The 12,080-nt window shown below is 41.0% G+C and overlaps 2 protein-coding genes across 3 annotated transcripts in view; one reads left to right on the top strand and one right to left on the bottom strand.

Moving 5' to 3' along the window:
- Positions 1-785: 785 nt before the first annotated feature.
- Positions 786-5,024, top strand: nkx6.2 (NK6 homeobox 2). The gene is made up of 3 exons (XM_010739480.3): positions 786-1,998; positions 2,605-2,777; positions 3,149-5,024. Exons 1-3 carry the CDS (start codon positions 1,569-1,571, stop codon positions 3,395-3,397), a joined length of 852 nt encoding a protein of 283 aa, XP_010737782.1. The 5' UTR covers positions 786-1,568; the 3' UTR covers positions 3,398-5,024.
- A 1,406-nt stretch (positions 5,025-6,430) lies between these two features.
- The window catches only part of inpp5a (inositol polyphosphate-5-phosphatase A), a 134,870-nt gene continuing 129,220 nt past the window's right edge, over positions 6,431-12,080 (bottom strand). Inside the window, exons 14-16 of one of the 2 annotated variants that reach the window (XM_027278479.1) lie at positions 9,490-9,558; positions 8,521-8,608; positions 6,431-8,211 (exon numbers count right to left, since the gene is read on the bottom strand). In XM_027278479.1, the coding sequence (XP_027134280.1) occupies positions 8,528-8,608; positions 9,490-9,558 (150 nt within the window). In that variant the 3' untranslated portion in view covers positions 6,431-8,211; positions 8,521-8,527. The remainder of the gene's footprint in view (positions 8,212-8,520; positions 8,609-9,489; positions 9,559-12,080) is intronic. The other variant, XM_027278478.1, reaches the window with a different exon arrangement.

Raw genomic sequence — 12,080 nt, 5'->3', positions numbered from 1 at the left:
ATCTCAGTCATAGAAAAGAGAGCTCTGTCCTTTAAACACTTTATACTCCTGCTGTAATGATCCAACTCAGTTTGATCTGAAAGGTTGTTTTTTTTATATATCTTAAAAATAGTTGATGAAAAACGTGTAATGACACGAAATACTGTTTAAGGCGGTAAACTGAGTGAAACCTTAATGTTTTACGAAGGCAGATTACAACAAGCGCCGAAATAACTCAGTTTATCCGACCTCATTCTGCAGAGTAGCGGGATCAATCACTAAATATTGTGCAAAGGGGGATAAAAAAATAAAAAAAACACGCTGACATGGTTGAAAAATCTAAACCGCATCTCATATCAACAAAAATTGCTTTTTAAAAAATCAAGTTGGATAGTTTTGTTTGTCTGTGTGCTTTAAAAACGCATCTTACATCTCAAATTAAATCATCAAATTCACCACAAACGTGAAGAAATCCTTCCTCAGGCCGCCGGGTCCCGTCTTTACCTTGATATACTCACTGTGTCTGCGGCTACACTTTATAATGTAAATGTTTATTCTTTGGCATATGTGGAAACAATGATATCCACGGTGTGAGACGCATCATTAACAGCACAGCTAAAGATCTTAATAGTGTGGCTGCTGATGCATTCAATGTCTCCTCAGACACCCTGACTCCCGCCATTACAAAATCTTTCTTAGGGCTTTGAGCAGGAATCACATAGCTTTAGTCAAGTCAAGAAGGAACACGAATAATATTGCTAATGTGTTTATTTGTTTCTGCACAGAAAAGTCCTGAAAATGTACACCAGGCGTGGTTGCAGCAATTTTGTTTTTTAAACTTTAATACAGGTTTAAAATAATAATATGCTACATTAGCCTACGTTTTCAGCTGTGTGCCCGGTCTGAAACGTCACATGTCCGCAACATAGATCATCACTTTTCATAAATAAATCCACTCAGTCCTAATAAGCACTGAGCAGGGTCGTCCATATGTATCTTAACTTGAAGCTGAAATTTCCGACCGCACGTCAAGGCAGCACCCGTCTAGAGAAGCCGCACGTGTGAAGCAGCGGAGTTTCTGTCTCCTCCAATCACGGCGCCGTCTCACTCAGCCTTGTCCAATGGGAATAGCGCGCGTGCAGGTGGCCGCGCTATTATCAGCGGGTCCCGCTTCAGTCCCAGCCTAGAGCGAGTCAATTTATGGAAAGACAAGTCGACCCCTTAATGGTTCCCATCAAAACCACTAAAAACATCATCAGACCGGCCGACTTCCGCGAGGATTCCTGTGGCGGACGCATGCAGCTTTCTCCCAGCTGACACCCCGCGACCAAAACAAACACCGAGAGACATTTTTGGGACTTTGACCAAAGCTCGTTGCTTCCCAAGAGAGAAGAGAAGTTCGGCTCGGCTGAAGTTTTTCAACATTTCAGCAGTCTTCTTCTTCCCCGTCCAGGATACTTGTGGAGAAGGCGTCAGAGGTGGCCTGCGTCCAGAATATCTGCGCCTTTATTTACTCTTATTAGTTTGTGTTTGTTTTTTTTTTAATTTCCGGTTTTTATCCAAACGAGTTTGGTGGTTCATGTTCACAAATGTTAGCGGTCGGGCAGATGGAGGCTAACCGGCAGAGTGCTTTCGTCCTGGGCAGCACCCCGCTGGCGGCGTTGCACAACATGACCGAGATGAAGACGTCCCTGTTCCCGTACACGCTGCAGCAGAGCCCGGCCGGATTCAAGGCACCTTCGCTCTCCAGCCTCAACTCCCAGCTCTCCATGGGGACCCCGCACGGAATAAGCGACATCCTGGGAAGACCCATCACCACGGCCGGACAGCTTCTCTCCGGCTTCCCCAGGATAAACGGCCTGGCTACCACCGCGGCCGCCGCAGCAGCGGGGATGTACTTCAGCCCGGCGGTGTCGCGGTACCCGAAGCCCCTGGCTGAGCTGCCGGGGAGGGCGCCCATTTTCTGGCCCGGGGTGATGCAGGGTTCTCCATGGAGGGACCCGCGGGTTCCCTGTCCCTGTAAGTCTTGTTTATCTGTCGGTGCATCTTTAGGGGTAGTTGATAAATTGTATAAATTCAGAAAAGCTCAGGCAGCTCTGTGTGGCCTTTGTATATTTTTGTATATTTGTTTGTGATTTTAGATGTTCTGTAGAGTGTAAGAGGCCTGTCACACGCACTAACAACAATAAGCATTATTCTTATATCATTATTATATGTTACACTGTCAGCACAGGAAATAAAAATATATTCTTGAGAATATTATAGCTGATAAAAATCGTATTAAGCTCTGTGTCACCACAAAGATCAGCTACGACGGCAGCCTATCCATATATCTCAGAGTCACTCATGGAATATTTATTGTTTTATTTTTATTGTGATGCTTAGCAGGACGTTGAGACCTAATAATAATAACGATATTTAAAAAAAGAGTAATAGTACACTTACATAGTACATAGTCGGTCAGTAAACGCACCATGGAGCTCGTCTAATTCATCCTGACTCACTTAGAGGATCATCACATTTCAAATAATAACACGTGGGTCTTTTGAAATATTTCAGCTTTCACTCTTTTTATAACTCGACTTATGTGTCTGTTTGCTTGTTTTTTTATTATTATTATTCCAGCTCAGACTAATATCATGATGGACAAGGACGGCAAGAAGAAACACTCCAGACCTACTTTTTCAGGACAGCAGATTTTTGCACTGGAAAAAACTTTCGAGCAGACGAAATACCTGGCCGGTCCAGAGAGAGCCCGCCTGGCGTACTCTTTAGGAATGACCGAGAGTCAAGTCAAGGTAAAAAAACAAACAAAAAATACATTAAACATACATACATAAACAGATGTTTGGTTATTTTTGGCAAATGTGGAGAATATTATTTGACTGACTTTCACTTTTGCGCAGTCTGTGAAATCTCAGTTTGGCTGCGAGTGTTAAGAAAATATAATTTATACATATCTACATACAATATACTTATACGTATGTCATTATTATTATTATTATTATTATTATTATCATTATTGTCTGTTGTTGTTTAGGAGAATATATTAAGTGTAGTCAGAATTATTTGCACATGCTGTGCTTAGCTCTGTTATGAGTCTTTGATGGCTTGTTCATTTCTGGACCTGTTGAACATCTGTGCGCATCTGTCTCTCTCCTCTCACCAGGTTTGGTTTCAGAACAGAAGAACCAAATGGCGGAAGAGACACGCAGCAGAAATGGCTACGGCCAAGAAGAAGCACGACTCTGAGACGGAGAAGATGAAGGAGAGCTCGGATAACGAGGACGACGACGACTACAACAAACCACTGGACCCAAACTCAGACGACGAGAAAATCACGAGACTGTTGAAAAAGCACAAGGCCACCAACCTGGCGCTGATCAGCCCCTGCAGTAACAGCTCGGACACCTTGTGATGCCCACAGCTGAGGGCTAAAAGTGAAGGGGGAGAGGAGGAGGAGGGGGGGGGCCGAAGGGTCCAACAGAGACTTGTCGCACTCTTTCTGACCCCCTTTCCACCTGACATTACGAACATGCGCCTGAGGGGAGTCACATCTTGCCCAGACGGAGCAAAGAAAGTGTGTAAAAAAAACAACAACAACAAAACAACCCCGAGTGTGCGCCAAGACGCACGGAAGACGCGCTCACCAAAACGTGGCCAGAGACGCATTTTGGCTGCATCCAAACCCACTTAGAGACACTGTGCATATGGTGACACAACTCCTGTCAGAACTGGACTGAAGAAGACTTAAAAGTTCACGTGAGCTGAAAGGACAAAAAAAAAATGTTGGGACGGGAAATTGTTTTGGCGACGCAAATCAGTTTTTACGCAGACAAAGTTTTAACAACAGGTGTAAATGTGAACTATTATATACACACACTCCGGATCAGTGCTGGTCTCTTTGCTTTGATTCCACAAGTGATGCCGCTTTATTTTACGCATGCTCATAACTCATGAAACATTATTCTGCGATAGCAGAATTAACAGCTTGTGTCACCTTTAAAAGTCACGCAGGCAGTTCTTTCCTCTCTGAGTGAGGAGGCTGAATGGTTTTATTAATTGGTGACATAATTTATAATTTTCAGCACCCATAAGATTTTCTTCAGCAAAAAAAAAAGACATCTTTATTCTGCTATAAAGAAAGTGTGCACCTTTTTTAAAAGATAATTCAGCTTGAATCCATTGTTTTGGTTGAAACCAAACTCATGTGTAAGCTTCGAATTATCAGCAGCCAGCCCTGATCCGGATCCCAGACGCATGTTTAAAATGGCAGGTGTAAACGGGGCCTGTGATGCTTCTAAAGCTCAGTCTAACCAGGGTATCCACTGTCCTAAAAGGCGAGAGAGGAAAGTGTTTTGAGGTGGAGGCGCAGGTTTGAGGTGAATGAATGATTTGTGCTGAAGCCTAAAGATGAAACTGTTCGTCAGATTGTATATATTTTTTACTGAATAAGTTATGTTGTTTGAACCAGTGGAAACGTGGCAGCCATCCTCCCTCCGCAGCCCGGACGCGCTTCAGATAAACCTGCTGCTGCTTCTCCTGATTTTTTTGTTTGAATTCTGATTCCTGCAGAGTAACTCCATTTTTTTTTTTTTTTGTTACATTTCTCAGTTCAGTATCGACACAAATGTATAGAGGCAGACTGCTGTAAATATTCACTGTAAAGACAAACAACCCAACAGATTGTTTTAACCACGTCACAGCACACTGTTTTCTTCTGGTTTCATTTGAGAAAGTTCTATGTTTTACCTCTTCATCATCATCATCATCATCATCATCATCACACGCAGCGGAACAGAACACTGGACCCTCGTTTTTGTTGGACTTAAAGAGAGTATTATTGCTTCCGGGAAGGTGATAGGAAGAAAAAAACACTTTGTATTATGAATAAATTATTTAACAAGCATTTTTTTGTTTTATTATGAGTTTTGTTTCAATGTATGGGCTTAATATAAATTAAAGATAAATTCATGACTATCAATAATTGGATTTCATTATTGGCACCAGTGACGCTCTCATGCTGATTTAACCTGACAATGATTTTCATGTTGGAAAAAGTGTGTCGTGGAAAATAAGGAACTTTAATAATACTGACAATTTCAAGATTAATTTGATTCAGTTTTTAAAACAGTTATTATTTAAGAAAAAACGAAATTCAATGTATGGGTTTTTTTTTTGTCTACAAATATCTATTTATTTTTCAATCCAAAGGAGGAAAGATTATTGACAGCTTTAAAATTCACGGAAATGTTCAAATGTTCTTCTTCTTCTTCTTCTTCTTCTTCTTCTTATTATTATTATTATTGATATCACTAGTATTATTATTAGTATTAGCAGAAGTAGCATTAATATTACAGGCAGCTGTTTAGAGTTCTTTTTTTTTTTTACAAAATTGAAGCCAGTCCGTCAGTCTGTTGTCCTCAGTCATCTTTATTCTCCTCCTCCTCAGACTTGATGAACTCTTTTCGACACGTATCTTAATTTAAAACAGTTATTGCAGAGGGTTTTATGATATTTCATGTTTGGTGTAAAGTTGTGTTTTAATGTCAGCGTGGAGCGCTTTATCAGAAGTGCTCCCCCTCTGTCCGCTATGTGCTACTGCACCCCTTTTTTCCACCGGTTCCTTCTGGATTCAGCCAATCAGAAATTAGCAGTCAAACCCCACTGAGGACTCTGATCACCACCTGCTACCACATCCACAGAAAAACACTTCGATAAACGGTTTATGACAATAACCTTTTAAAGTCATTTTTATTCATCATCAGTCAGACTGGACTAAAATTCAGACAGCGCAGGAAGCCAGCACGTGTGCAGTGCTTCGACTGTTTCATATATAAAAATGAGTTATTTTAAAACGATACTTTGCTGTGACTTCATTATCATCATTTATATGATATAGTTTCACGTTTACGTACAAACCTCCTGAAGGTCACAAAGTTTCATTTTCGCGAAGCTTTTTTTTGGCACATCACGCGCTTTAAATCGTTCATCTTAAAAATAATTTACATGCTTCACATAACTTTATTCATTTACTTCAATCTGAAACTAAATAGTTGATAAAAATGCACATTTCACAGCAATGTGCGGCTCTAAAACTAAAATATAACACACCTAAATATAATTAGCCAATGTGGCGATACTAAAATAAATGTAAAAATATAAATATCCTACACAAAGTCAACATTAGGAGCTCTAATCTTGCTGGAATATTATTTTTCCTTCGTGTGTCATCTTAATTAAAGCTGCTGTCAGCGAACGTGCCCGCAGAAAAACGACCAGAGGACTCGTGTGGTCTTCACCCGTGTTGATCAGCGCGCTCCCTCTCTTAGTCTGCTGTAATAATACACTCATCATACACTGATGATGATGTGGCGGAGGCCTAATTGATGAAGAGCTTCTCATTGTGCAGGACGGAGGTAAAGTGAGAGGTAATGAGGACAAACAGCCGTTGAGCTCTAATGGTTTTTATTGCTTGAGAACTGCATCACCTACAGTAGAGGCCAGGCCGTCCAGAAGGGGCTAGAATAAAATCTCTATCTGCTTTTTAATAAGATGGAGTGAAGAAAAAACTGCGGCTTATACTCCTACAGTATACTCACAATGACCAGCAGGAACAAAAACAAGCTGCTTTTTTTTTTAAAACTCTTTGCCTACGAACCAAATCACACAAGACAACATAAATTCTGCGGCAGGCACAAAATCATTTCCACTTGCTGTGATTTAGATGAAAAAAAAAAAAAAAAATCAGGAGGATCAATGTGACGGCTTCACACAGTCTGAATCTGTAGTGTAGTAAATGAAATCGATAAAAGGAAACGCTGGCGTCTCTTTAATGCTCAAATTATTTGCAATGAACGCTGCTGAAGGCTACAAACTAAACAAATAAAAAGCAAGTCTTCCTGCTCTTTCCCGCCTTTAGAGTTTCTCTCTCTTATTTTTTTTAACATTTCATAATCAATACCTTTAGCATCTGACTGAAGTATTTTATAACTCTTACACTTCATTTCTGTGTAGGATACTTGGCACCATAATGCAGTAACAAAACAAAACAAAAAAAGACAAAAAACAAAAAACAGTTTACATTTTAAGGATACCCAAGCCTATCTAAAATATCACATTCAGAACCATAATATTATAGAAATAAGTTAGAGTAAGAATAATAATGAAATAATGTGAGAGTGCTATATATGAAACATTATCTTATATACTTGCATGGTCTATGGCACTGCTTAAAACATTCTTGGATAGGCAATAAATCACTGAACAGTTTCTCTGTTTCTCTCCTCTTGTACTGACTATTCAAAGGTCACCGTGGCTGCAGGAACACCCACACAGTCACTCTGTCTGCACACACTTCAGCATAAACATTTTGGTAAGAATTATAAATTATCTCTTTAAAAAGTACAGTATATAAAATGAGACTCAACTGATGTGTCAGGCATGGCAGTGTGTTGTGCACACAACAACAACGACAACTCAAAAACAAAAAAACAAAACAAAACAAAAATATATATATATATGTATAGGATTTGTTGAAATAAACAGAGGAGTTCTGTCTGTTCCAACAAAGGGACCACAAAGTTTGGTCAGAAAAGAGAACGGCACTAAAACCATCAACAACTCTATGTTATACTGTCCAATGTACAAATAACCCTAACAATATAGATATACAACTTTTTTTGCATTGCACTTTTCTTTTTTTAAAACACCTTACATACTGTGTGGAAAGTAGCTTCTATACATAGAGGCATACCTAAAAATGGCAAGTACGGTGTCTAAAAGGATGTAGTAGGACTGATGTCAATTAGAGTTTTGGCAACGAGGCTGTGGCATGGAAAAGAGTCGTCTGTCCATCCGTCCGTCCTTTTTTTTTCCTTCTCTGGGGAATGGGGTTGCGTGGCAACAGTGAGGTCAGCGATGTGTGTCTTGTCTGGAGCCAGGCCCACGGGTGCTCGTCCACATCTCAACAAGTGTTTTATGGAGAGAGAACAGCGGTGTTTTCGTATGGATGATGTGTCAGGACAACTGCAACTGGTCAGCACTGCTGAAAAACTTTGTCTTCAGTGTATGCTTGTGCAAAGTGTGTGCGTGTATGTGCGTATTTGTATGTATGAGTGTGTGTGTGTGTGTGTGTGTGTGTGTGTGTGTGTGTGTCCTGTTTGTTTCTCTGGTGTTCTCACAGAAGAGGCGCTTCACGGAATATCTTCTCCCCCCTTTGGCAACACTTCCCTGTGGAGAGAAAAGAGGAAAGGGTTGATTTCTAAATACAGAGCAGTAATTTCAAGCAAAGAAAAATTACCTCATGTCCACGTTTTTAAGTTCAAGTTAAAAAATATAAGATGTAGCAATAGTTTGCCAGAAAATATCTTAAAATGACTGAAGCATTTGAAGTTGTGATGTTTTATTCTGGAATAAAACTCTTCAAACAGGCATATCTGCCTTCAGATCCACGTGTGCAATGTAATGAAAAATCAAGCAAATCAAAGCAAACAATAGCAAAGAATGGGAAGAATTATAAGAAAAGAAATTAATATTTACCACGACATCACTGCACCACACAACACTTGTGCTTATTTGCATTAGGTTTACCTGCCCCCGCTGTTATTCGGAAGGACAGGAAGACAGGCTGGCGGGGGGGACAGAGACAAACAGAGTCAGAGAAAACAAGTTGAAGACTTTATTAACGCTCTGTGGGACGAGCGGGAGCTCTTTTCCCTCTCTGAGCGCCGCTGACACACAGGTTAAACTCACATAGCAGTGCGGTGCATTTTTGGGCCCGTGTGCTAACTACATCGGACATTTTTTAAACATAGCCAGCTGTGATTTTAGCAGTAGTGTGTGTGGGAGGTGAGGGCTGCTGCAGTATCTCTCAGTGTGCTCAGGTCACCTCGCACACACACACTACCCTCTATGACACACTAAGTATTGATGAAAGACCTGACTTAAGGCGCCTCTCTCTCAGCTAAAGACTTTCTGTCTGACACCGTGGAGACTGAAACGACAGTGTGTAACACTTTCAGTCAGCTTGAGGAAAAAAAAAAAATCCTGTGCTGCTCTGACCTCTCTCACACTTTCTTTACACACTTCCTTAAATATAAACAGCTCTAAGTAAAGCCTGAGTGTTTAAAGGCAGATACATACATTTCAGAATAAAGCTGAGTGATGAGTAAAAGTGTAGTTGCAAGATTGAGTCTTTACAAAAAAAATTATTATTCTTATTCTTCAAAATGTTCTTCCTGCCCATCTGGTGCAGCATCTGAAAGAGTATTCATACTACTGGATACTTGAAACTTAAACTAAGGGGAAAACTTAATAAACCTAAAACTTAATAATGAGATATTCTTCAGCCTCACACAGATGCAACACAGATAATACAAACAGTTCCTAATTAGATATCACAGTGCTGGGAGCAGACCCTCCTCCTCCAGGCTCATACACACACAGTGAACAGTTTAATCACAACACGATCACACACAGTGTAGACGTGGGCAGAGCCCCTCTTGTTACCTTGTGGTCCCCCATGCAGACATTGGGCCCGATGTTGTCATAGACTACAGACTTCTCTTCATTTTCAGGCTGCAGACACACAAAATCAAATGTTTTGGGGGGGATGAAAACATGATGGGTGAGATGTTCCTTTGTTCATTATGTGAAAACACAAATGTTCTCCCACACTGAGCTGCAGTGCAGCTTCTGTCACACAGTAAATACACACAGGATGCAGAGTCAGCAGCACTGTGTTTGTGTTTACACAGTACAATCATTACAAGCTTGTGTCATGTTTTATAACACGTTCATGGATGAGCAGTCAATGTACCAGCTTCATTAAACGCAATTAGTGGGATTACTGTGTTGATTTCAAAATAAAAGTCCTATAGAACAATGCAATGGTGAGATTCAAATATTACCAACAGTGGCTAGTAGCTTCACTCTATGTTTGGATTCTGAAATTATTAATAAAGTAATCCAAGACAATAACAATTAGTTCAGGTGTAAAATCCTAATTACGTCACTCAGTTTATTTAACTGGATTAGTTGGCAACTATTAAAAAACATTTTAAAAATGACTTAACTGTTTTGAGTTATTACTTTTAAGAAAAATGTCCACATTCTGATTTCAACTACAAATCCATAATGAAAATAATCATTATTTGCAGCCATACTACTAAGTCAGCCATTCTGTTTGCAACTTTGTATAAATCTATCTTGGGGGTAATACTGTGAACAAATTTCAAATGAGAACCAGTAATTATGTGTTCAGACACTTAGCTCAGAGAATTGTAAGAGACAGCCATTAGTACAATTAAAGTAATTTAGAGGCACAAAAATAAAGTGAGCAACAGAAAGAGGAAAGAAATGGTCCAAATGATGTTACACGGTGGTTTTCGTAAACTTTTATGATGCTGAATTTATCAACATGAATAACAAAGGAAACATCACAGATTCTAAATTAGTTGAAGAGTCACAGAGCAGCAGCGCAGCATCTGATTCGTGAAGAACACAAGTATAGATTAAACTGAAAGCACCTTTAGGAAACTTTGAAACGTGTGAACAGCACAGGAGACGAATGAGAAGCGGAAGTCATTTACAAAGTGGACATTTGCCTCTGGAGCAGAGACTCTGGGTGTAATCTAAGTGCCTATCTGAGGGAATCATGTTTCAATATCACTTTCTGCACACAAAGAAGCTGTTACCCACTCACACATGAATCTGCAGACTGGAATATAAATCACACTTGTCTGGTTGAACTAAAGACTTTTTAAACAGCCGCCGCCCCCCCCACACACACACACAGGCTGGTGGGTGCTACCAGTTGTGACTCGGTGAGCTGCACTGGCGCTTCAGAAGAAAGAGACAGAGAGCTCGAGAATGAACCATAAAGCGAAATCCAAATTAACTTCAGACCAATCCTGCAGCCGAGCGGGGTCAGCACACGGTGTGCCTCCACACCTCACTCTACCTTTTTCTAGTGGGCCACGCACTGGCACCTCTCTATTTGTCTGGCAGCCGGGCCCCGAGCCGCTGCCTCCCAAAGCCTGAGATACATTCATCAAACACACACTTGATAATTTACAAAGGCAGCATAAAATTGTGGATTTTCGGCCTGCATAATCTTTAGACAGATAAACAAATTACCCGGGGCCCTCCGGCAGAGAGGGTGCGCTCGCTCGGCTAAACATTCATTACCGGCGCTCCCGGAGCTGGTGCCGCGCCGCACAGCCAGCGGGCAACCTTTGGCGTGTTAGGGCTCGGCAAGCAGAAAATAACATGATGGCGAGTTAACCGACCATGCCATGATAGATGACGCCACACGCCGGGCTGTTTACGGGCCTATGTCTCAACAATCTGTAATGCTCGGAGCCAGAGAGTGTGTGCTCAGTGAATCATCAGCCAATCTGCGAACACACTAACTGTTCCACTCTGTCCCTGCATTACAAGCAATTAGCTGGTGCTTGAGGGGAAGAAAAGCAAACAGCAACCCAGCTGTGTGTGTGTGAATCACCTTTTACATAATTCTGACACATTAAGTGGGTGAAACAAACTGGGTGTTATCATTTTAAAATGCTTTACGAGTCTTTTGTTTTTCATAACTTACTGTAATACGGTCATCATGAGTTATTGTTCTAGAGCGGCCTCAGTCCGTAAAGAAGAAAGATCAGGAAGGAATTTCTCATTTGTGGCCGACAAAAGAAAGCCAAACTTCCTGAGCAGCCCCCTGCTGTGGACTGTACCTGTACAATACACCGCTGCATCTCTTTCACACACATTAACAGATGAAAGCCTGCACGTTCCCGCACTGCACAGAGCTCTAAAGTTAAACTTCTTGTTGGGAATCGGAAATGAGACTTTTCCACACTCACTGGATTGTTTCGGGTGGTCAGCTTTTTCTTTTTCTAAATCAGTAGTTGCTTTGTAGAAAACCGCTAACAAATAATCTGGGAAAATTTGGCAGAGCTGCGTTGCAGGTCTCTAAGTAATCCAGCAAACAATAGAGGTGGCAGATTGGCTGGAGTTTACAATGCTGGGATGGATTTGAGGCTGAGCAGGGGGGCCTGCAGGGTTCGACTCTCAGAGGAAGAAGACAGATCTGTGGCTTT

Source organism: Larimichthys crocea, chromosome III (assembly GCF_000972845.2).
Source record: "Larimichthys crocea isolate SSNF chromosome III, L_crocea_2.0, whole genome shotgun sequence".
Lineage (NCBI taxonomy): Eukaryota > Metazoa > Chordata > Actinopteri > Sciaenidae > Larimichthys > Larimichthys crocea.
Note: the sequence above shows the minus strand (reverse complement) of the source record. Positions and strands in the feature narration are given on the sequence as shown.